The sequence below is a fragment of the Telmatherina bonti genome, assembly GCF_933228915.1.
Source record: "Telmatherina bonti genome assembly, chromosome: 24".
NCBI lineage: Eukaryota > Metazoa > Chordata > Actinopteri > Atheriniformes > Telmatherinidae > Telmatherina > Telmatherina bonti.
The window spans coordinates 11,355,633-11,383,044 of record NC_136633.1 but is presented as its reverse complement, the minus strand read 5'-3'; the positions used below and the strand labels follow the sequence as shown (position 1 = coordinate 11,383,044).

Sequence of the window (27,412 nt, the reverse complement as noted above, 5' to 3'; positions counted from 1 at the left end):
ATGCAGCTGGATCAAGGTAGGATTTTTTGCTCTATGATGCTGGTTAATAAATCACCATGGTAATTTATGCTAAATGGCTAAACTGCTCTGGAGGAGGTTATGTTCTGAAGACAAGACAAACGAGTATAAACCTTCTGACCAATCAGTTCTTTTGGAAAATGGATGCCCATTCAGATAACATTGGTGCAAAACTTGAGGGGGACACTTAGAAGAGAAGGAGCTTTTAGGGAAAGATTCATCCTTTTGGTGATGAAATAAATAGACTTGTTGATGAGCAGTTTAAGAAATGTTTTTGTAATTGTTCTTGACTTGTTCCCAAATCTGCTTAGTCTGGGTTGCATCTGGAATAACGAGGTTAATTATGATGCTCACTCATGGCAGAAACGCAGCTCCATGAAGTTATGGAACACACAGCTACATTTTCTTTGTAGTTTTCCTTGTATTTTCTGCTTTGCTTTGTTTTCTGTTTGTTAGTCCACCTCGTTTCATTCAGCTCATCCATTCCACCTGTGTCTCTATGTGATCTGTGTGTGTGTTCTCTCTCTGTGTGTGTCGAAAACTATTGGTTTCAGTTCTCCTTTGCTGGTTCATTCCAGTTGTCTTTCCTGCGTTAGTTTTCCCAGTTATTTGTTGCAGCAATCCCTGTTTAGTTGTCCTTCTGTTCCAATAAATCACCATTATCTACATCCTGCCTGCCTCCTGTCCACATTGGGGTCCTCACCATCCATCTTGTGACAGCAACAAGATTGAGGAGGGTTTAGAAGGAAAAAAATTCACTGTTAACTGTAATTGAATTACTTTATTGTAACTCTGGTTTCTTGTTGGGCATGTCTACTCCAGTCTCTCAGACTTTTAGAAAACATCTTTATTTGTCTCCAAAAAGGCACAAGAACTCATTGCATCTGACTATCTGTCACACAAAACAATGGTGGAATAAGCCAAAATAAAACACAGTAGTAAAACATTAACTGAATTATCATACAGTAATATCTCAAAGTGCTACATATGATGATTAAATAATAACCCAATCATATGAAGTCCTGAAATAAAATTCTATAAAAGAACAAGGATGCTAACTGCAATAATGAAAATAAACCAAGGCTATGTGAGCTATGACTTAAGGCTACATGATGCTGACTGACTGATGCTGAGGTGTTGTATTGTGAAGACATTGATGGGGACATACTGAACCTGAACTTGGACCCAAACAAACAAACTGCAGACAGATGTTAATTGGTTGAGACGTCTCATTAGGATGCCTCTTTGGTCTGCAGGGAGAGCCCCCCCCCCCCCCCCACCCCGTGGGATCACAAAGTTAATGGAAAATCTGTATGAAACAGGCTAATATTTTGTGGAGCAATGCCTCAGGAGCATCCTGACCTACAATGAAAGATGACATGGCTCTTTTTCTAGCTTTTTTATGTATCATATAATTAATATGATATAAATCATAAACTTTCTCTGCTGTTTTGTAACAAAAATCACCATCTTAGCTGTGAGAGAATAACTTCAGACTATCACCTTACTTAGTGCTGCCTCTGAGACGGACAGGAGCAGCAGCCCGAAGATTTAAAAACAAGAAAAAAAGACATGTTGGATCCATTTCAGCAGTTTTCACATTGGCTGGCAGCTTCTCTCCAGTCCTGCTGCGAGGAGCCAAGCACGGACACCTGCTGTCATGGTCGACATGGTAGAAATACAGAGATACCTGCTCACTGAAGGAAACCACACCGTGCGCTCACTGGGACGTCCTCCTCGGTTTTTATGAGACTCTATTAACACCGACATCTAAAACCAAAACCTTTAGTGTGTGTACGTGTCATAACAACAGCGGTTTGGACCCCATTTGCTTTCAGAACTGGCAGGGATTTAGCTCCATGTTGACATGAAGCATCACACAATTTCTGCAGAGTTGTCGGATGCACATCTCCTGTTCCACCACATCGCAAACCGGCTCTGTTGCGGTGCTTCTCCAATGGTTTTTTTTAACCATGTTGTAACTGCACAATGTTGTTCAGGCAGTTTGTTCTGCTTTAGTAAAGTGCAGTGTGGCAATAAAAGCTTGATTACGCATAATATGAGACGGAAATGCGGGTGGAAAGGCAGTTTTATCCGTCTCCTGCATCGGTTTTGCTTGAAATTTGACCCTTTGGCTTAACTATCCGTCATTTGATGCAGAAAAAGGAGCAATACCACCGGAAATTGTAGGGGCACTGCTGAGCTGAATAGCTGAAACACACTCAGCGAACAGAACAAAGAGAAGAAGAAGAACGGGCAGAAGAAGACAAAAGCACCAGAAGACGTAAAAGAACATGAGAAAAGCAAAAGTTTTCTTCTTCTACTTCTTGTCATGTGTTCAGACAGTTTTAAACAAGTTTAATTTTTTTCCCCCCAATTTTTATTAAACAATGGAACAAAAAATACAGAACATAAACTAATAAGTCAGGCAGTCAAGAATTAAATAAAAAGAGGTACAAAGAGAATATGAAAGCTATGGAAAATACATGTAAAACTGAGTATCTTCACTTGTGCATACGCCCGTACATATACACATCAGACAAAGTGATCAGTAGGAGAACTATATCAGTGAAATAAGAATTTATCCAAAATGCACGTAGTTTTTAAGGCCCAGTTTTCATGATCTCTAATGATGGTGCTGGATTGAAAAAGTTCTTGTAAAAACAAAGCAAAGCTCGGCTTGCCGTCAGCCAACTTCCTTTTATGAATGTGAAACTTTCCCAAGAGCAGTTTTAAACAAGTTTATAGCGGTACACTGCCGCGACCAACCAATGTCAAAACACAGAAGTAACTCTGAACTCAGCGCTGCCCACTAGTGGATGAACCGATTGAACGACGATGGCAACGTATGAGTCACATGGAAGTATAAGGATGGAGACACATGGCCTTAAAGCTGGGGTGGGTAATCTTACTGAGACATTTTTCCTCTGGGTGAAGTGGTTCCTCGTCCTGATAGTAGTCCATACATTCTGCCATCATGAACAATAAGAGATATAGTTAGACCCCTCAGTTTACTGTAAATCTGTAAAAACTGGCCAATCCAAACGTTCGGACCGAATTTTAGTTGTTCATTTCTTATATTTCGTAAGCTTCTTCACGGCTGAGAAAATGCAGGAAGGATTTCCCGACCCGGCTCGGTTTATTTGTCTCCTCCCGCTAAACAGAAAGAGAAAGAGAAAATCTTTGGTGGAAAAGCTGCGATCTAGAAAAACACTCGGAGAGCGCTAACCTCCGCTTTTAAAAAATTCCTGGATCCAAACGGTGATCCGGATCCCCACCAAATTTAAATGGGTTCTTCCTTTTCACATTTCCAATAACTCCTGAATATTTAATTAAAATCTGTCTGTCACTTTTTGAGTTAACTTGAACACAAACAGATAAACGCCTGGACGAAACATGACCTCCTTGGTGGAGGTAAGAAAAAAGCCTTGGATCAGGCAAGGAGCAAAACCAGAGGGGGAGGAGCCAAGACAGGGCGCCATTTTCAGATCTTGCTAGCTCCCCAACATGACCTACCCCAGCTCTAAGATGGAAACAAATCAAGGGTGTAAAATTTAATGGGATTCCTCATGCAATCAAACTGACCTCCCCCAACTTTCCTGGTGTGAAGGCACCTTAAATGATGCCTAATTAGTAATAAGAGGTCCAAAGTGGGCCAAGAAAATATTCCCCACACTATTTCACCACCAGCAGCCTGAAGCATTGACGCAAGATAGGATGGAGTCATGGTTTAATGTTGCCTAAAGCAGATTCTGATCCTACCGTCTGAACATGGAGCTGAACTGGAGACTCACCAGACCAGTTTCTCCATCTTCTACTGTCCAGTTCTGGTGAGTCTGTGTGAATTGTAGCCTCAGTTTCCTGTTCTTACTGACAGGAGGGAACCCGCTGTGGTCTTCTGCTGCTGGAGACCATCTGCTTCCAGGCTGGACGTGTTGTCTGTTCAGAGATTATGTTCTGCATATGGAACCAGTGATTATTTGACTTCTTGTTGTCTTTCCAGTATCTCCAACCAGTCTACCAACAACCATGTCAATTTCAAAGTAACTGAAACTCCTCTCTTCCTCATTCTAATGCTCAACTCTTCATGAATAACTGCAGCTATTTGCTGCCATGTGATTGGATGATTACCTATTTGTGTTAAAAGCAATCAATTGGACAGACATAATGAAGTAGCTGCTAACTGCATATTTATAATAAACATCTTAATTTTGGATTAATGACCCATAACACTCGGGTCTCTGCAGGAGAGGGAGCTTTTGGAGCAGAGTAAAGCAAATGCAGTTGCCCTGTATGTTTGCAGACTGATCGATTGGATCATTATCAGCTCACGTTATTGATCTGAACAGTGCCGACTCACATCTCTGTACTATTAATGTACTTTTTGAGGGCCTTGTGTCTAGAAGCAAATGCACTTATTACGCTCTAAGTACTTGATAGTTTTTACTGATTTAAATTATTCCATTAAGATCCTTTCCTAAATGAAATCGACCAAATTTTGGTTTTTAATGAAAATATTATGTTGAATTGTACTTTTCCGTTTTAACATGGAGTAGATTGTTGTTTGAGTTTTAATGCTTACCTGAATCACACATGAAACAGGGATTATTTCTGTTCCTGAATCTTGACCCTGCCACGCTCTAAATGCCCCTTGGGATTATTTAACAACGCTGCTCTCTGCTGGTGAGAAAGCAGCCTCCTTTGTTGCACCTCCATTATCTCCTGTCCTACAACTGAAACTAGAAAACGAGTTTAAAATGAGATCAGACAAAAAGATATTCAAAATGAAATTTAAAATGGAACAAAGAGATTTTTTTAAAATCAAAGCAAAGTTATTCCACCTACATTCTTACTCTTTAAAGCTTTGCTTGCATACAAACCATGTTTTAGTGGAGTAACCCTGCAGGAGGTTTGTTTGGTTTGTTCTGATAGTGATAGAGGGTGAAAAATAGAGAAAAATGGAATTCATCATAAAAACAAATAAGACAGAAGAGTCGGTAAGAGATTTATGAAGAGCAGGCGATGCAGAAACCTGCAGGGATGAACCTACCAGTCTGCAAAACGATGCTAAAAGGTGTAATCAGTTCTGTACTGTATGGTGTTTGTGATCCCCACAAGCAATGAGGTGGTCAGTGTTGCTAATGTGGACTGAGATGAGAAACAGAAGCAGACACGAATAGGAAGCAGTGAATATGATGAACTGGATGTTGTTCTTTTGGATTTTTGCATGTCTCTCTATGATACCATTTTCTGATAAATTTGACCAAAAGTTTTGAGAACCTTTTCAATCTCCAACCATCCATTTTCTTGTCACTTATCCGAGGTTGGGCCTGAAGGGCAGCTGGCTGAGAAGGAAAGCTCAGACTTCCCTCTCTTTGACCACTTCTACCAGCTCGTCAGTGGTGATCCTGAGACAATCCAATGGCCAGCCAAAAGACATGGTTCCTCCAGTGTGTCAGGTGTCTTCTCCCAGTGGGGCACGCCTGGAATATCTCACCAAAGAGGCATCTAGGAGGCAGAGTTGCATGATGCCTCCTGGACTTCTCAGAATGTCCAGTTTATTACCAGATAACAGATATTTACACTTTCTTTTACTTTCATTACGCATTGGGATTCCTCTACCGTGAGGGTAACCAGAATAAGATAGTTTCATACTGTACATTTAACATAAATTTAACCAAATAATTTTTTATAGGTGGAAAGATGACAATGAAATCAATGAGTCTACCTCTGAGGAGAATCTAAGCAGAATCCAATTAGTCAAAACATGTTTTATTAAACAGAATGACCCAAAAGGATCCATACTTTTTCTATTACATGTGTCATGTTTTTGTATTATATATATTTAAAAAATATTAAGGTGCGATATTTCATAACACTATAAAGTGTTTTTATCTCACCCGAACAATCGGTTTTCTTGTCTTTTTCCTTGTTCTTAGATCTATGGTTTTATATTGGGCAAATAAATAATAAAAATAAATAAATAAATAAAACTGTACATGTCTAATAGCTGGGAAATCTATTAGTAAATCTTTGTTTTTTGTTTTTTTGTTTTTTTGTTTTTACCAATAGAACATACCATATCAGATGTTGTGTTGAAACTGAGACATTTTACAACTTTTATTAGAATTTAATAGAAAAACAATTGTTTGGTAACCTGTGTCTGTTTTTCTTAAAATTTTATGTTGTGTTTTTTAAGTGAAAATATTGATTAAAATTAAGAAAGAAAAAAAAAAAAAGCGTGAAGTTTTACTTTGAAATTAGTAACCGGAAGTTACTTAGTGAACGTTTAAAAGTCGACCTATCACAACATTTCCGCTTCAAGCAGCTTTATCGGTGAGAATAAGGTCATGAAGTCTGTGTTTTAGTTGGTAAACTAGAATAAATAATCAATTTGTTTTCACATGGTAACGAGGATTGTTGCAGAACTTCAATCAGACCTGCTGCTGGATCATTTCTTGTCATGAAGAGTGTCTTACTATCGGGGATTGATTGATGACTGATCAGCTTTCATTTCTATTGTAAGGTATATTAAAGCATATGAACCGCAAGGGATTACAAATTAAGTGAGGTTATATGTATCTAATTAAGACAAATAGGCGGAGTCGCTCCTGAGTGTGAAAGTGAAAGCAGTCTGCACGCGGTGAGGCGTTCTGACATTTTATCTGAATAAAACAAACAAACAAAACAATAGAAAACAACTAAAGGTGGTGTTCACATGCGGCGTTTTTGTATGAACTGATTAATTTGATTTTTATTTTTTTATTTTATTTGTAATAAAAAAGTACCAACAGAATCAGCTACAAAATGAATGACAACTATTTTATTCAGTACAGATAACTATTGGATATAAAACGCACCTCTTAAAATCAAAATTCAGCATATTTCTAAGTACATATGATCACATTTGATATGGAAATGTCTAATTATATTAACAACTAAGCCTGTCACGGTAACAAATTTTACCATGCGATTAATTATCTCAGAAATGATTGCGATAGACGATAATATTATAGCATGAAGCGATGATGTCATTTTGAGACCATTTTCAACTTAAGTAACAATAAAGCCATAAAAATGCAGGTACACCCTTTCAAAGATTAACATACTTTAGTTTCTAAAGAACATTTAGCTGGATGTGCAGACTAGATTCATCCAGTCCTCAGCCTGCTAAAACACATCAGGATTTCTCCTGCGGTTTTGGTAACATGGTTATCTGGAACATATGGTCTCGAAACACCACGTAACACAGTTCCATAGTCTATGGTCAGCTCATATAAGTGGACATGTTTGGACTTGACCAGAGGTGGAATGGTAAAATGTCATTTTTCATGTCATTGTGAAGTTGTGGAAATGCCGTTTGTAACATGTACAGTATGTTCATCCAGGCGATTCATACTGGCTGTGAAATGTTTGCAACATTTTTCAAAATGTTGCTTTTTTAACAATATTAAAGGGCAGCATCACTTTACCAACCATGCTGTCTGAGTGCACACCATGTTGCACTGTCCTGTTTGTGATTAATCTGTTGGTTAAACACCCCAGTGATCGTAGACTGTTGAGAAGATGGAGCTAGCCTGGTTGGTAAGCTCTTAAGTGTAAATGGAAGCTTGTTGTATTGCCACGTTTAGTTAAAATTGTCTCAAAAACAAATGCGACAAATGCGTCCAGCAAACTTATTGCATGCATTTTTTCTTAAAGGTGGAGTATGTAAGATTTTCAATATTTTCAAAATAAATTAACTAATAAAATAACCACAATCACAATTAGATAGTTTTTTGAACATGTAGGTTCCAGTCTGTCCATATTTGATTCGTTATTAAATTACTAGTTTAATTAATGACAAATGACAAAAAGCACTTCTTTTTTTTTTTTTACTGGTAGGCAAACATTTAAGAAGGGTCTTTGTCATTAATTAAACTTGTAATAACACATCAAATATGGACAGACTGAAACCTACATGTTTAAAAAAAACTATCTAATTATGATTGTAGTTATTTTTTTAGTTAATGTTTTTGAAAATATTGAAACTCTTACATACTCTACCTTTAATATGCGATTAATTGACTTATTGCTTATTGCGACAGGCCTATTAACAACTAAAATAAAATTCTGATTGAGAATAAGCTAGTTGTTTTGTTTTTCAAAATACGGTTTTTAGTATCCTTAAAAAAGTCCTCGTTTAAAAATAAATTGGAGTTGAAGTTCTAAAAATCTTTAGGTTTTCTTTTGTTATGGTTTGAAATTGTCATCTCTATTATATAGTGATCGCTTAAGGGGCTGCCAGAAATCTTGGGTTTCATGACACATCTTTGTAATAAATTGGATATTAGACAATAATCCATCCTAGATCTAGTTTGCCCATTAGCTTCAAACAAAGTAAAACTGTGTAGGATTTCTATTTAAAGTTCTCCAGACACCTGTCAGGCAATTTTCAGTCATGAAATTTTCAATGATTTGGTTTTGGTGAACCTCTTCTGGTGTCAGATTAAAATCACCTCCCACCGCTGTAGGTTCTCCCAGGAATTTAGTTTGAAGCTGTTTAATAATAATTGTTAATCTGTGGTATGGTCTTCTATTTTTCTATTAATTGTTGTAACCATTAGGGCTGTGACAATATGCTTTTGTTCCGCTTCGATTCTGATTTTTTGGGTGCCGATTCTATTTAAATTGCGATTCTCACATTTCTTCGATATTGCCGATTTTTTAAAAAATCTATAAACTTTTTTTTTTTTTTCCTGGTTATATTTCTTGATTTCAACTAGGAAAAAAAACGACCCAGTAGCCAGACCATCATTCTGGTGCTATAATGCCCAAGAAGACAAGTAAAGAGATCAATAAAAACAATAAAAATGACAAAAATTTTATAATGAATTGTTTTTATTTATTTAAAAAAAAAAAAAGATTTTTTTTAACCAAAATTAAAAAAAAAGAAAAAAAAGAAATCTACTTTAAAATTGTGAAGCAAAACATCACGATATTCGATTTTTCAATCGATTTTCCCATCCCTAGTAACAGAAGCAGTGCTACTTTTAAGAACACATGCTATGCAATGACTATCACATCTTGAATGCGTTTCTTGAAGAAATATGCAGTTTGACTTTTGACCTTTCAGAAATAAAATACAGCTTAACATTTTATAGACTCTTTGATACCCCTCACGTTAAAAGAAGAAAAGGAAATATTCATTTGAAGTTGAAAACAACAAATATAGAACACAAACTGTGGGAAAAAAAAGTTGTCTCCACTGCATTGCTTTAAACACGTCTCAGCCTCCAACCTACTTTTTCAGTTTTTCAGCGTTAAGCCGGCCTCTGATGCAGCAGCATAGACACCTGAAGCACGTCACCTTGCTTTGCTTCCTCGGCTGTTTGATCCGTGGCCACATCGTCTCTCTCTCCAGCCAGTCCTCCGTCCTTGTCAGATCTTCTGCAAAAGACAAAAACAAACACAAAATAAACAATGGACATTAAATATACAAAAAAGGAGAAATTAAATAAATAAATAAATAATTCACTAAATTTATATAATCCAGCTATCAACAGAAATATTAAAGAGAGTCCATATTTCCTTAAACTGGTCCAGTCTGTTCTTAGTTGTGTAGTTCCTTCTGTTTTACACACAATCGCTGACTTTGAAAATGTTTGATCTTTGAAAATGCATAAAACTGCAGTTCCCCCCTCATCCACTAGGAGCTCCAAAACACAGCAAATCCCCATAGACTCCAATGATGAAAAGACCAATATCACAGCAGAAATAAACATGTTTACAGCCTGGTTCAAAAATCCATTTTAGGTTTAATAGGTCAGGTTTACCTTCATGACAACTGTGGGGGGAGTGAATTTTTTTTCTAGCTCACCTGTTTAAAAGTAATTTAATCTAGAAATTCAGCATATTTAGGGGCGTGTCCTTTTGATTGACATGTGCGCGATCTCCCACTTCAAGTCAGAAAAACGTAGAACAACCGCGATTTTTAGCCAGTTAACAACGTGACTTAGCTTTAGCCCGCTTACCTCCGTTAACTGGTTAGCTCCTGTTATCTCCGGGTTAGCTCGGTTAGCTTTTAGCTACAGAAAGCTCGGAGTTCGCTCGATGTCAATCATCCACCATGACGCTCACAGCCCCCATCTCAGCTCCACCTCTTTGCCCAAAGTTGTATTTTCTGGACGAGACGACATGTATGTCCCTGCCAAGATGGCGATGGTAGGAACTGCCCACCGAGCTTCAATTCAGCTCTTCAGAAACCTATGGGTGACGTCACGGAGGCTCTGTCCATTTTTCCAAATACACTCTATGTTTTGGAGAAAAGATTGATGATTTGTTGACGTTCTTTGTCAGGCATCCTCCCCACTCTGTGCACCACATCTCCTGCTTCAGGCAATTTGACACAAGAGTTTAAAGCCCCAGTCTGTGAGAATTACTCCCATCTAGTGGTGCGCTAACTGAAAGCAAACAACCGAGCAGTGCTCTCTGCCGTTTCGCCTTTAAAGCATGTTATTACAACTACTGACGCCGTGGACAGTCACAATTGTAAAAATATCTTTCCCAAGTTGGAGTATCCCATCAGGTGTAACTGATGCTGATAAGTTACAAGCATGTCCTCCGTATATTTGGTACCAAGCTACTGCTAAAAACCAAAGTCATCCTGTGAAATCATGTGAATTTCCAGATGTTATTGGCTGCAATAAGAACATCCTGTGTGTATGTTTGTATCTTCTTCAGGGTTTGTGTCCACCACCATGAAGTCCTCTTGGATGTCACCATGTGTGTTGCTGCTGCTGTTGGAGGTGAGCAGTGTGTTTCTTCAGGAAAACGACAAACCCAACTTTCTTCTGATGATGGTGGATGATCTGGGAATCGGAGATCTTGGCTGTTACGACAATAAAACACTGAGGTAAAAATGCAATGCTTTTGTTCAATTCTAAAACATTTTTTGATGCATCATATTGGGATTTTCTTCAAAAAATCTTTGTTAATGTGCTTTGGAAAAACAAATTATTTGGCATCATGCGTAATTGCTTTACTGCCTGTAATTTATGCTAGATAAATGAATAGTACATGATGAGCTCCACATGACTGGACTGTGGTTTAAAAATGTAGGCCTCCACCTAAGCTCTACTGCAATCTAAAAATCTAAAATGAATTCTGGTCTGATACAGCAAGATTGAAATTTTTTGACCTTAAAAAAGATGATGATGCAGATCCAGATTTATTGAATTCTCTGATAAAGAGTAAACTGCTGCATCAATGTTTATGGTGTGGTGGAAAGTTAAATAAATAAGCAATCTTATAAAGTTTTTTACTCCTGTATTGTTCACAAACGCCTCCAAGGAAGGTGCTTGTAACACAGTTTTACCCTAAAGTTTCTGACTATCAACACACAACAAAATAACAAAATAACAAAAATAAAGAAATCTGCTGACTCATTGTTATGTTGATGTTCACTTTCAAGAAGATAATTTAGTTCAGTAAGATATAAAAACAGCCGAACTTAAGATCTTTTAACAAGTGAACACAGATAACCAGTTGTACTCTTGCCGGGAACTGGTGTCCTCAACAAATTTCATGAACATAAAGAGACTAAGGTGGAAATAAAACATGTTTTAGGGACTTGTTTTCATCACTTCATCATAACTTTGTAAACAGCTAGCATGTTCAGCACTAGCTGTGAGCATGTTTACCCCAACTGATAGTATGTTTACCGCTAACTGTTAGCATGTTCACTGCTAACTGTTAGCCTGTCACCCGCTAACTGTTAGCATGTCCACTGCTAATGGGGTCCTGAATACCTCCTATCCTCCTGACTACCAGTAGTTCAAATTTGTCCTCTGTGGAGGACCTTTGTAAACCTAAATATTTTCATCTCCCTGAATGCTACTGAACTAACACCTTTTGGTCTTTAAAGAGGACATTTAGTGCTTTTAAATGGTACCTCATTTGTGGAGGTGGAGCTTTGTGAACTTTCTTTCTCTCTTCAAGAAAAATGGCCTCCATAACAACAAGTATGTTTTATAGGAAAAGCAAAAGTGCATAATACTTTTCTTTGTGCTGACTTTTACTTGAAATTTTGTAGTTATATTTTCATTTCTTAGATAAATATAACTATATTTTACCACAGTATTTAAAAGTTTAAGCAATGTCCTCCGTAGTGGACATTTATAGTTACACATTTATTTTCCTGGTAGTCAGGAGGATATAAATCAGATTTACTGGGTTTAATGGGTCTTGCTCATCATCATCTGTCGTCATCAGTTTTGGCAAACATGTCAGTCATCTGTGCACATTGGCAGGGTCTTTTTTTATTTTTTTCTCTTTACCAAATCTGAATTTTTAATACAGCTTGACGAATAACTTTGTTGTTTATGTGTTTTAAAAAATGTATATATATCTAGTACATGTACACATGTATAGTTTTGGAACGATATCAAATACTGGTATTTGTATCAGTGATTCCCTGATGATAATAATATTATTTAAAAATAAATAATATAATACTTAAAAACTCCTTATAAAAGTAATAAAAGGTAATAAAATGTTCTTCAATATTATTATATATTATATTATCATTAACCTTATTTCTGTAAAATAAATAAAATGAAGATTTATTGCATAATTGATGTCATTAATTTTGATATCTATGTTAGATTAACTGAAGCAGAAATAATGAATTCTGGTGTTTTTTTCAGCTAAATGTCGATGCAAAATCTTTGTCCAATGAATGTGTCTCTTGGAGCGTGATGATGCTGTACCCTGAAACTCATATAAGCAATTAGATTTTTACAATTTTCGGAGCTTTCTAGAATGAAATACTGAGTTATATAATAATGTATTTCCTGCAGTCTTTAATTGAGTTATTAAATATTCAAAATGCAATACTCTCACTTGATTTCCCATCCATCTCGTTAAAGTCAGGGGATCTCACTAGTCATGTCAGCTGTAAAGGTAAAAAGTTTTTATCTGCAGAATTACTTCAGAGAACAGATTTTATTTATTTCAATTGTTTTTTAAAGTCTTATTCACCTTAAGTGTAGAATTGCATTCATAAAAAACAACTCAATTTTTTTAAAGATCATTTGAATATCTCCGAGTTATGGTATCTGCTTCTTTTTTACTGAAACATATCAAGAAATGCATAAAAATGTCTCCAACACCTGGAATTTCAGTGTAAGCCACATATACCATCAATCATAACTTTGGTAATTGAAGTGTGATACACTGATATTGTGATGTTGTGTGCCTTCATTTAATTTCTATGTAACTGCCTACGTGCAGTGGTGCACGGCTGCATCCTGTTATTCGGCTATGCACAGCTGCATTCTGTAAAACAACTGTGTTTGCTTTATGAAAGGTCATGAGAATGTTGAGAGGACTCAATAACAGCTGAGTCTTGCGCAGCCACTGTGTGTGTGTATTGTGGGGAAGTTTGGCCACTTCTCTACCTGCTCGCGCGCAGTGTTGTTTGTGCATGGGTATAAAGTGGAGAAGTCCCAGACTTCGGTGGAGTCTGCTGCGGGTCTGTCTGATCAGGACGCCCAGCTGGTTTTGGCACTCTCTACCGGGGTTGTGGGCTCCCCAACCGATCGCGTTACGGTAAGAGCTGGAAACTGCAAGTGCTTTAACCAATGATGTATTGCTTGCTCTTGTGCTGCCTGATTAATAAAACGCTGATTTAATCATTGGGGCAAAGAGTTTGCGTGTGTTCATTATTTGCCGACTTCCTACGATCCTGCAAGATAAATAAAAGTGTTTCATTACAGTAATAAATATCCACAATGAAATATTTCATGGAAATGAAATGATAATTTGATGTTTAGGACTCCAAACATTGACACGTTGGCCCAGGAGGGAGTGAAGCTGACCCAACACATTGCTGCAGCGAGCCTCTGCACCCCGAGCCGGGCGGCGTTTCTAACAGGACGATACCCAATAAGATCAGGTGAGCTCAAGGAGACTGGTGCAGGAACCTGTACAGATCTCAACCTTGTTCAGAAAGGCCTTTTTTTTATCTGACTGGATAATGGTGAAGGAAAAGCAAACTGGGGGCTGTTGCCACTAAAGGAGATCTGATAACCTCTCATTCTGCTTTTAGATCCTGTAGGAACCAAAAGTAAGCATGCAGTCTGTGGCTGTAGCTCAGGGGTGTCCAAAGTCGGTCCTCGAGGGCCGCTGTCCTGCAGGTTTCCCATGTATTCCTGTTCCAACACATCTAGCTTCCACTAAATGGATCAAACGGCCAATGACGTGCACAACTGATTAAGCTCTACTACTAATTAATTTGAATCAGGTGTGTCTGAGCAGAGATACATAGAAAACCTGCAGGATTCTGGCCCTCGAGGACAGGAGCTGGACACCTCTGCTGTAGCTGATAGTTGGAACCACCATTAAATTTATTTGTCAAGTTTGAGTTCTCAAAACAAATATGACCCCTGAACTTGAGGTATGCTTCCGAGACATAAAAAACAAGGACTCCAAAGTGCTACCGACTGCTTTGGAGAGTATGTACCAACAAATAACAATAACCCCTAGCTGCAGCCCAAAGAATGGGGCAGGGCTGGATATTGGGCGGGGTTGGACATCCAATGGGCGTGGTTGGATGTCAAATGGGCGGAGTTGGATGTCAAATGGGCGGAGTTGGATGCCAAATGGGTGTGGTTAGGGTTAGGGTTAGAGTTGGGGTTAGGGTTAATCCAATCAAAATGTTGAGGTGGCGGTGTTGGACGTCCAATTTTGTTTCAATATCCAGCACCGCCTGATTCTCCAGGCTGCAGCCAAGACCCTCTCACCTGAATAAGTGCAGTTGTACATGTTGATCTGTCTTTCCTGTCCTCTCCACCCCAACCAGTCGAGGCAGATGGCTGCCCTCCCTGAGCCGGGTTCTGCTGGAGGTTTTCTTCCTGTTAAAGGGGAGTTTTTTCCTTTCCACTGTCGCCGCGTGCAGCTCAGGATGGGGGATTGGATCGAAGTCATGACTCGATGCAGTCAGTTGGTTTCTATTATAGGATATGTATGAATTGGCTCGAAATGACGTGTATGTAAAGTGCCCTGTGACAACATTGTTGTGAAGTGGTGCTGTACGAAAAAAGTTGAACCACTTACTGCCACTCTATTGCAAGAAAAATCTCTGATCTTATTGGAGAAAGTCCTGTCAGACAAGGTGTCATAAAGTTTTTGTTTTCTCATTTTTCATTCCTCCAGGTGTAGCTGGGGATTTGAGACCTGGAGTTTTTATATTTAACGCAGCATCTGGAGGCCTTCCCAGTCATGAAGTGACCTTTGCTAAGATTGCTAAGCAGCAGGGTTACGAGACAGCTCTTATAGGTACGTTGAAGATGTTCACACCCTGTTTACAGGTGAGAGGGCTCATTTTATATTGTTTATTATGTTGTAATAATTTTCATTGCATTTTTTGTAAGTCATTTATACTCTCAAGTCATGCCACCACTTTATTACCCTTGCTCAGACTAAGTACAATACAGATTATACAGATTGGACAAGTTGTTTTCCTGTTTGACTCTGCTGATAAATTGAGACAAACTTTCAATAACTCCTTAAGGAGTAATCTTAAACTCTTCCATTTTTATTTCTTTTTCTTTTTCTGTCCAGGAAAATGGCATCTAGGTCTTAACTGTAAGAGCAGTGACGACCACTGTCACCACCCAAGCATCCATGGCTTTAACTACTTCTTTGGCATCCCTTTGACCAACTTACGAGACTGCCAGTTGGGACATGGCACCGTTTTCCAGTTCCAGAAATATTTACCGTACAGGACACTTGGAATTGTGTTGGTCTCTGCAGTTGTGCTCCACTTCAGTGGGCTCATCAGGGTCCGCAGAGGGCTGATCCTGGGTCTGCTGTCGCTGGCAGTCATAGGAACAGGAATGATGGAGGAATTCTTCAGGATCATCCCGTACTTCAACTGTGTTCTCTTCAGGGATCACAGTATTGTGGAGCAGCCCTTCACATCTGAAAACCTGACGCAGAGGATGACTCGCGAAGCCGTGGACTTCATAGAGAGGTCTGTGTCTGCTTTCCAGACTCACATGGCTCAGAATATCTCTCACAGATTGCCTTGTGTGATGCTCAGTGTTGTCATTGATTCAAAGTGATTTAAAATGCTGCAGATGGGATGTGAGAGGGAATTAAAGATGAAATGAAACCAAGAAAATAGCTTTTGCTGTAACTGGACTGTATTTGCTGTTCCTGCAGGAATTCAGCCAGACCTTTCCTGCTGTTTTTCTCTTTTCTGCAAGTGCACACGGCCATGTTTGCTTCTGCAGCGTTTAGAGGAACCAGCCGCCATGGCATCTATGGGGACGCTGTCCATGAAGTGGACTGGAGTGTAGGTGAGTCAGCAGAGCTTTCAGTTTGATGTCATCATGGGTTTCAAGGAGGGACTCAAAGAACATATTCTCATCAGAATAACTCCAAAGTTCCCCACTGTTGTACTGGAAGCCAAGGAAATACCGTTTAGCATAATTCCAGTTCAACAGTTCCTTTGGAACTCGGGTCCAAAGCCAACAATCTCAGTCTGTCTGAATTTAGTTAGAAAAAGTTTGGTCGTCAAGGCCTTTAGGTTTCTAAGATATCTTTGGAATTGCAGTTCCGCTGACGAGATTTTATGAGAATTGCGGCTCATGCAACTCAGCTACGTAGCATTACTTCGGAGCTTTCTAGTTCATGCGGAAGATTTGACACGACCTTCCGAACCCTTCTCCCTCATTTCCCTTTCTAACTGTAAAACTCAGCATTTTGCAGTTGTTTGATCCATACTATGCTTACCAGAAATGAACTGATCACATGACCCCATACGTCACATCCGGGTCCGACACGACATAGGCAGCGACGGTTCCATTAATGCACATGCTAGTGCATACTGTACATAAAAAAATGTATGTACGTATGTATGTACATACAATGTATGTACATACATACGTACATAAAAAAATACATACTGTGCCATCGAACAAGTCTGGAACGCAGAGTTTTAGGTCTGAAAGTTACGTAATATGTAATATGTCTTATAAACAAACAAAAAAACTGCAGTTACACCTGTTAAAAACGAACAAACAAACAAAAACAAAAACTAGTTACACCTGTTAAAAACAAACAAAAAAACTACAGTTATACCTGTTAAAAACAAACAAAAAAACTACAGTTACACCTGTTACAAACAAACAAAAAAAACCTAGTTGTTAAAAACATACAAAAAAACTAGTTACACCTGTTAAAAACGAACAAACAAACAAAAACAAAAACTAGTTACACCTGTTAAAAACAAACAAAAAAACTACAGTTACACCTGTTAAAAACAAACAAAAAAACTACAGTTATACCTGTTAAAACAAACAAAAAAACTACAGTTACACCTGTTAAAAACAAACAAAAAAACTACAGTTACACCTGTTAAAAACAAACAAAAAAACTACAGTTATACCTGTAAAAAACAAACAAAAAAACTACAGTTACACCTGTTAAAAACAAACAAAAAAAACCTAGTTACACCTGTTAAAAACATACAAAAAAAACTACAGTTACACCTGTTAAAAACAAACAAAAAAACTACAGTTACACCTGTTAAAAACATACAAAAAAAACTACAGTTACACCCGTTAAAAACATACCAAAAAAACTACAGTTACACCTGTTAAAAACATACAAAATAACTACAGTTACACCTGTTACAAACAAACAAAAAAAACCTAGTTGTTAAAAACATACAAAAAAACTACAGTTACACCTGTTAAAAACGAACAAACAAACAAAAACAAAAACTAGTTACACCTGTTAAAAACAAACAAAAAAACTACAGTTACACCTGTTAAAAACAAACAAAAAAACTACAGTTATACCTGTTAAAAACAAACAAAAAAACTACAGTTACACCTGTTAAAAACAAACAAAAAAACTACAGTTACACCTGTTAAAAACAAACAAAAAAACTACAGTTATACCTGTAAAAAACAAACAAAAAAACTACAGTTACACCTGTTAAAAACAAACAAAAAAAACCTAGTTACACCTGTTAAAAACATACAAAAAAAACTACAGTTACACCTGTTAAAAACAAACAAAAAAACTACAGTTACACCTGTTAAAAACATACAAAAAAAACTACAGTTACACCCGTTAAAAACATACCAAAAAAACTACAGTTACACCTGTTAAAAACATACAAAATAACTACAGTTACACCTGTTAAAAACATACAAAAAAAACTACAGTTACACCTGTTAAAAACAAACAAAAAAACTACAGTTACACCTGTTAAAAACATACAAAAAAAACTACAGTTACACCCGTTAAAAACATACCAAAAAAACTACAGTTACACCTGTTAAAAACATACAAAATAACTACAGTTACACCTGTTACAAACAAACAAAAAAAACCTAGTTGTTAAAAACATACAAAAAAACTACAGTTACACCTGTTAAAAACGAACAAACAAACAAAAACAAAAACTAGTTACACCTGTTAAAAACAAACAAAAAAACTACAGTTACACCTGTTAAAAACAAACAAAAAAACTACAGTTATACCTGTTAAAAACAAACAAAAAAACTACAGTTACACCTGTTAAAAACAAACAAAAAAACTACAGTTACACCTGTTAAAAACAAACAAAAAAAACTACAGTTATACCTGTTAAAAACAAACAAAAAAACTACAGTTACACCTGTTAAAAACAAACAAAAAAAACCTAGTTACACCTGTTAAAAACATACAAAAAAAACTACAGTTACACCTGTTAAAAACAAACAAAAAAACTACAGTTACACCTGTTAAAAACATACAAAAAAAACTAGTTACACCCGTTAAAAACATACCAAAAAAACTACAGTTACACCTGTTAAAAACATACAAAATAACTACAGTTACACCTGTTAAAAACATACAAAAAAAACTACAGTTACACCCGTTAAAAACATACAAAATAACTACAGTTACACCTGTTAAAAACATACAAAAAAACTACAGTTAACACCTGTTAAAAACATACAAAAAAAACTACAGTTACACCTGTTAAAAACAAACAAAAAAACTACAGTTAACACCTGTTAAAAACATACAAAAAAAACCACAGTTACACCTGTTAAAAACAAACAAAAAAACTACAGTTAACACCTGTTAAAAACATACAAAAAAAACTACAGTTACACCTGTTAAAAACAAACAAAAAAACTACAGTTAACACCTGTTAAAAACAAACAAAAAAACTACAGTTACACCTGTTAAAAACAAACAAAAAAACTACAGTTACACCTGTTATAAACATACAAAAAAGCTACAGTTAACACCTGTTAAAAACAAACAAACAAAAAAAAACTACAGTTACACCTGTTAAAAACAAACAAAAAAACTACAGTTACACCTGTTAAAAACATACAAAAAAACTACAGTTACACCTGTTAAAAACATACAAAAAAACTACAGTTACACCTGTTAAAAACAAACAAAAAAACTACAGTTACACCTGTTAAAAACATACAAAAAAACTACAGTTACACCTGTTAAAAACATACAAAAAAACTACAGTTACACCTGTTAAAAACATACAAAAAAACTACAGTTACACCTGTTAAAAACATACAAAAAAACTACAGTTACACCTGTTAAAAACATACAAAAAACTACAGTTAACACCTGTTAAAAACATACAAAAAAACTACAGTTAACACCTGTTAAAAACATACAAAAAAACTACAGTTACACCTGTTAAAAACATACAAAAAAAACTACAGTTACACCTGTTAAAAACATACAAAAAAAAACTAGTTACACCTGTTAAAAACAAACAAAAAAACTACAGTTAACACCTGTTAAAAACATACAAAAAAAACTACAGTTACACCTGTTAAAAACATACAAAAAAAAACTAGTTACACCTGTTAAAAACAAACAAAAAAACTACAGTTACACCTGTTAAAAACAAACAAAAAAACTACAGTTATACCTGTTAAAACAAACAAAAAAACTACAGTTACACCTGTTAAAAACAAACAAAAAAACTACAGTTACACCTGTTAAAAACAAACAAAAAAACTACAGTTATACCTGTAAAAAACAAACAAAAAAACTACAGTTACACCTGTTAAAAACAAACAAAAAAAACCTAGTTACACCTGTTAAAAACATACAAAAAAAACTACAGTTACACCTGTTAAAAACAAACAAAAAAACTACAGTTACACCTGTTAAAAACATACAAAAAAAACTACAGTTACACCCGTTAAAAACATACCAAAAAAACTACAGTTACACCTGTTAAAAACATACAAAATAACTACAGTTACACCTGTTACAAACAAACAAAAAAAACCTAGTTGTTAAAAACATACAAAAAAACTACAGTTACACCTGTTAAAAACGAACAAACAAACAAAAACAAAAACTAGTTACACCTGTTAAAAACAAACAAAAAAACTACAGTTACACCTGTTAAAAACAAACAAAAAAACTACAGTTATACCTGTTAAAAACAAACAAAAAAACTACAGTTACACCTGTTAAAAACAAACAAAAAAACTACAGTTACACCTGTTAAAAACAAACAAAAAAACTACAGTTATACCTGTAAAAAACAAACAAAAAAACTACAGTTACACCTGTTAAAAACAAACAAAAAAAACCTAGTTACACCTGTTAAAAACATACAAAAAAAACTACAGTTACACCTGTTAAAAACAAACAAAAAAACTACAGTTACACCTGTTAAAAACATACAAAAAAAACTACAGTTACACCCGTTAAAAACATACCAAAAAAACTACAGTTACACCTGTTAAAAACATACAAAATAACTAGTTACACCTGTTAAAAACATACAAAAAAAACTACAGTTACACCTGTTAAAAACAAACAAAAAAACTACAGTTACACCTGTTAAAAACATACAAAAAAAACTACAGTTACACCCGTTAAAAACATACCAAAAAAACTACAGTTACACCTGTTAAAAACATACAAAATAACTACAGTTACACCTGTTACAAACAAACAAAAAAAACCTAGTTGTTAAAAACATACAAAAAAACTACAGTTACACCTGTTAAAAACGAACAAACAAACAAAAACAAAAACTAGTTACACCTGTTAAAAACAAACAAAAAAACTACAGTTACACCTGTTAAAAACAAACAAAAAAACTACAGTTATACCTGTTAAAAACAAACAAAAAAACTACAGTTACACCTGTTAAAAACAAACAAAAAAACTACAGTTACACCTGTTAAAAACAAACAAAAAAAACTACAGTTATACCTGTTAAAAACAAACAAAAAAACTACAGTTACACCTGTTAAAAACAAACAAAAAAAACCTAGTTACACCTGTTAAAAACATACAAAAAAAACTACAGTTACACCTGTTAAAAACAAACAAAAAAACTACAGTTACACCTGTTAAAAACATACAAAAAAAACTAGTTACACCCGTTAAAAACATACCAAAAAAACTACAGTTACACCTGTTAAAAACATACAAAATAACTACAGTTACACCTGTTAAAAACATACAAAAAAAACTACAGTTACACCCGTTAAAAACATACAAAATAACTACAGTTACACCTGTTAAAAACATACAAAAAAACTACAGTTAACACCTGTTAAAAACATACAAAAAAAACTACAGTTACACCTGTTAAAAACAAACAAAAAAACTACAGTTAACACCTGTTAAAAACATACAAAAAAAACCACAGTTACACCTGTTAAAAACAAACAAAAAAACTACAGTTAACACCTGTTAAAAACATACAAAAAAAACTACAGTTACACCTGTTAAAAACAAACAAAAAAACTACAGTTAACACCTGTTAAAAACAAACAAAAAAACTACAGTTACACCTGTTAAAAACAAACAAAAAAACTACAGTTACACCTGTTATAAACATACAAAAAAGCTACAGTTAACACCTGTTAAAAACAAACAAACAAAAAAAAACTACAGTTACACCTGTTAAAAACAAACAAAAAAACTACAGTTACACCTGTTAAAAACATACAAAAAAACTACAGTTACACCTGTTAAAAACATACAAAAAAACTACAGTTACACCTGTTAAAAACAAACAAAAAAACTACAGTTACACCTGTTAAAAACATACAAAAAAACTACAGTTACACCTGTTAAAAACATACAAAAAAACTACAGTTACACCTGTTAAAAACATACAAAAAAACTACAGTTACACCTGTTAAAAACATACAAAAAAACTACAGTTACACCTGTTAAAAACATACAAAAAACTACAGTTAACACCTGTTAAAAACATACAAAAAAACTACAGTTAACACCTGTTAAAAACATACAAAAAAACTACAGTTACACCTGTTAAAAACATACAAAAAAAACTACAGTTACACCTGTTAAAAACATACAAAAAAAAACTAGTTACACCTGTTAAAAACAAACAAAAAAACTACAGTTAACACCTGTTAAAAACATACAAAAAAAACTACAGTTACACCTGTTAAAAACATACAAAAAAAAACTAGTTACACCTGTTAAAAACAAACAAAAAAACTACAGTTAACACCTGTTAAAAACAAACAAACAAAAATCTACAGTTACACCTGTTAAAAACAAACAAAAAAACTACAGTTACACCTGTTAAAAACATACAAAAAAACTACAGTTACACCTGTTAAAAACATACAAAAAAACTACAGTTACACCTGTTAAAAACATACAAAAAAAACTACAGTTACACCTGTTAAAAACATACAAAAAACTACAGTTAACACCTGTTAAAAACATACAAAAAAACTACAGTTACACCTGTTAAAAACAAACAAACAAAAAAAACTACAGTTACACCTGTTAAAAACAAACAAAAAAACTACAGTTAACACCTGTTAAAAACATACAAAAAAAACTACAGTTACACCTGTTAAAAACAAACAAAAAAACTACAGTTAACACCTGTTAAAAACATACAAAAAAAACTACAGTTACACCTGTTAAAAACAAACAAAAAAACTACAGTTAACACCTGTTAAAAACAAACAAAAAAACTACAGTTACACCTGTTAAAAACAAACAAAAAAACTACAGTTACACCTGTTAAAAACATACAAAAAAACTACAGTTACACCTGTTAAAAACATACAAAAAAACTACAGTTACACCTGTTAAAAACAAACAAAAAAACTACAGTTACACCTGTTAAAAACATACAAAAAAACTACAGTTACACCTGTTAAAAACATACAAAAAAACTACAGTTACACCTGTTAAAAACATACAAAAAAAACTACAGTTACACCTGTTAAAAACATACAAAAAAAAACTAGTTACACCTGTTAAAAACAAACAAAAAAACTACAGTTAACACCTGTTAAAAACAAACAAACAAAAATCTACAGTTACACCTGTTAAAAACAAACAAAAAAACTACAGTTACACCTGTTAAAAACATACAAAAAAACTACAGTTACACCTGTTAAAAACATACAAAAAAACTACAGTTACACCTGTTAAAAACATACAAAAAAAACTACAGTTACACCTGTTAAAAACATACAAAAAACTACAGTTAACACCTGTTAAAAACATACAAAAAAACTACAGTTACACCTGTTAAAAACAAACAAACAAAAAAAACTACAGTTACACCTGTTAAAAACAAACAAAAAAACTACAGTTACACCTGTTAAAAACATACAAAAAACTACAGTTAACACCTGTTAAAAACATACAAAAAAACTAGTTACACCTGTTAAAAACATACAAAAAAACTACAGTTACACATGAAAAAAAAAAAAAAGGAAATATCCTGAGACCAAAGCGGATAACCATAAGGAGCACCTACAGGAAGACAAATAGAGAAAAAAGAACACCACTAGCCTGTACGTCACAACATAATAGCAGGTAATGGTGATCAAACCTGCAGCTGAAGACAGCGACGGTACATGTCTGCATGCTAGTGAATAAGTGTGTGTCTGAACTGGAATCCTGAGATTTTTCAGTGCTGCAGTGGCGGAGCACTGATTGAGATGCAAATATCTGCAGTTTTTATTTCCGCATTAATCAGAAGATTGCAGCGTGAAAGTAAATATTAATGTATTTAGTTTCCTAGAGTGTTTTCTGACAGTGACTGTGTGTGCTGGTAAGAAGCTAAATCTGGACTGAATGTTGCCTTTTACTCATGTTGTGTTGATATTAACACCAAAGCATGCATCTTATCCTGCTCCTCCCAGACCCTCACATGCTTTCATTCCAGCTGTGAGAACATATTTCCAGCACTAAATCTCCTGCTGTGTGGAAAACTCTCCAACGATAATGTGTTATGTGCTCTTCCTCACCTCTGATCGCTTACCACAACCTTACGATTCCTCTACTCAAACTGAATTTTATGGTTTCCGTTTGGGCTCTTGGACAGATCATCTGATCGGTATCATGTGGTGATTTTAAGATTATCAATAGCAAACGGCAGACAGTACGAAATCTAGCTGTTTACAGACAAATCATTGTTCTCAGCAGCATAAAGGACAACAAAATGCTTCTGAACGCTAATAGATGGTTAATCTTCTCTTAGGTCAGATCCTGCAGACGCTGGATCGACTCGGTCTGAGAGAAAACACTCTGGTTTATCTGACCTCAGATCAGGGGGCTCACCTGGAGGAAATTTCTGCAGCAGGCGAAGTTCACAGAGGATGGAACGGAATATTTAAAGGTATCCTATGTTTGGTTTTAGTTATTTTCTGTTAGGTGATGAGGAAAATTGCTTCGTGCAAACAGTTTGTCATCATTTTTGTGAAACCCGCACAAGGTTAAAGCATTCTGAATGAGTTCTACTTTATCTAAACTCATCATATTTGGTGTTGCTGAGAATGTGTGCAGCTTTGTACACAATATCTGTGTTTGCTCCGTTAATCTGCTTCAACAATGTAAGCCAAGAATGGAAAAGCTCAACTTTAAAGTTTATACAAGAAAAACTCCAAAAAAAGGCAGAGAAGCTGTTTAAAATGTAAATAAAAACAGATTGCAATGATTTGCAAATCTCACAAACCCCTATTTTATTCCATATAGAACAAACATGTCAGATGTTGAAACGGGTTCAGAGAAGACAATAGTTTTCTGGATATGTTCACATACGGCTTCTTCTTGACATGACAGAGCTTTAACCTGCAATGGTGGATTTAAAGGTGACCTTCAGCCTTTCTAGCCCTATGCATACAGAGATTCCCTCATTATATGAACCCTCTGGTGATTTGACTCTATGTAGATTGTGTCCTTTCACAGTGAGGAACATTTTTGTTCCACACTTTTTAGACCTAGTTTGTCTCAGACAGGTGAAGCTGTGTTTATCTTTACATGTACGAGAATCTGTCTCTCTGAAAATCTCCTTTTATAACCGGTCATGTTAGTGACGTGTTGACAATCAACCTCCTCCAGTCGTTTTTGTGATCAAATTCAGCGTGAGCCCATATTTTTCATGAAATGATAAAATCTTTGTTTGAACATCTGATATGCTTCTTGGTTATGCAAATCATTTCATTATGTTTTATATACATTTGTTTGTAGTATGTTTGTAAAAACATGATTCATTTAATTTTTTAAACTGCAATTAACCCTTAAAGACCCATCCAAGAAAGAAAATGGTTAGAAAATTCAATTTTTTTTTATATGAGGTCTTTATTTACCCCTTTAAGATAAGGTAAAACAAAAGAGAAGTAACAATAATTTTAGGTATATTTACCATTTATTACCATGTAATAATCTTCTGGTTTCTGGTGTCCATTAAGGGGCAAAAGACAAGATTCAGATTGTGTTCTACAGGATTTTTAGCGCATGTTTTACCATAAAGTGATGCCAAATGTATCAGAAACTGAATGTCATGCTGGACTCTTATAAGTCAAGACTTCCCTGGAATCCATGTTTCCCATTATGCTAATGGGAAATAGGTACCTGCATTGAGAAAAAAAATCAGTACAGAGCTCATTTTGAGAAGGTGAAAATGGGACCTGCAGGGTGGTTTGCATACGACAGTGAGGAATAACATCTGGCATGCAGATCCACCGCTTCAGACCAGGACCTGCACTGATTTTTGGCAGGCAGTTGAAGTCCCCAGACCTCCTTACAGACCTTTGATGCCTGATGGGGACTCACATCCATTTCTTCCAAGCAGGTTCTAATACTTCAACAAAAGGTTTTGTTGCAGGTTTAAATCGAAGCAGCAAACAAATAAAAAAAGCTGAAGTACCAAGAACTAGTAGATGGATGAGAAGCTGGAGAGGACGTCGAGTCCTGAAACCTTTGATGGCTTCAGACATCAGAGGATGTGTCTGCAAACTGGAAGGAAACTGCTCTCATGATGGTACATTCTGTCATTTTTCCTTCTTCTGAGCAGCAGGGAAGTCCACAAACTGGGAAGGAGGGATCCGGGTTCCGGGAATTCTGCGCTGGCCAGCAAAGATCCCTGGCGGCAGACAGATAGATGAGCCCACCAGTAACATGGACCTGTTTCCTACTGTGGTGCAGCTGAGTGGAGCCTCAGTGCCTCAGGACAGGTGAGACGGTGCAGAACCTTTTTCACAAAACAGGGAAGACTGGGAATGATCCACTGGGATATCGAACAGTTTAACGAACCTAAGATTTTCCGACTTTTCCTGGTTTGTAGGGAAATAGACGGTCGTGATCTCATGGATTTGCTGCAGAGCAGAGCTGAAGGACCTCACCATGAGTTTCTCTTCCACTACTGCAACTCCTACCTGAACGCAGTCAGATGGAAACCTCAGAACAGTAAGTTGGTCCAACGCGTTTCATCAAGGGAGGAAATAACTTTACGTGTTGAAGGGATTGTAAGGAAGATTGTAGATGATGACAGCTGCACTTATTTTCCACTTATTTGGATGTAAGAATCAGATCAGGACTGCATAGAAAAGGAGGGAAAAGTTGTATCATTCTGTTTTTGCCTTTGAAGCCTCCACAAATTGTTGCAAACATGTTGGGATGAGGAAAATTTAGGGTGATCTGTGAGAAGAAATGACACATCGATTGATGTTTTTGATATTCTTCAGGCAGCTCCGTGTGGAAAGCTTTTTATTTCACACCAAACTTCTACCCAGAGGACCAAGCAGCCTGTTTCCACACACACGTCTGCTTCTGCACTCTGGGCTACGTGACCCATCACGATCCTCCCCTGCTCTATGACCTCTCCAAGGATCCATCAGAGACCACGCCTCTGACTCCGGACACTGAGCCGGCATTCCACTCCGTGCTCGCTGTGATGCAGGAGGCTGTTGAAGCACATCGGAGGTCGGTGAGGCCCGTGGAGAGCCAGTTAACCGTGGGGAACCTGATGTGGAAGCCCTGGCTGCAGCCTTGCTGCTCCACTCTCACACAGCTCTGTCGCTGCCAAAAACAGGAAGGAGATGATGAAAACTAA

The 27,412-nt window shown here is 36.0% G+C and overlaps 1 protein-coding gene across 1 annotated transcript; it reads left to right on the top strand.

The window, feature by feature from the left end:
• On the top strand, positions 1-27,412 carry sts (steroid sulfatase (microsomal), isozyme S; the record flags this gene model as incomplete). The annotated part of the gene is made up of 11 exons (XM_079264067.1): positions 1-16; positions 10,357-10,428; positions 10,741-10,912; positions 13,833-13,954; positions 15,214-15,336; positions 15,622-16,033; positions 16,225-16,361; positions 24,560-24,697; positions 26,375-26,534; positions 26,645-26,766; positions 27,045-27,412. The coding sequence occupies 11 exons, from the start codon at positions 1-3 to the stop codon at positions 27,410-27,412; spliced, it is 1,842 nt and encodes a 613-aa protein (XP_079120193.1).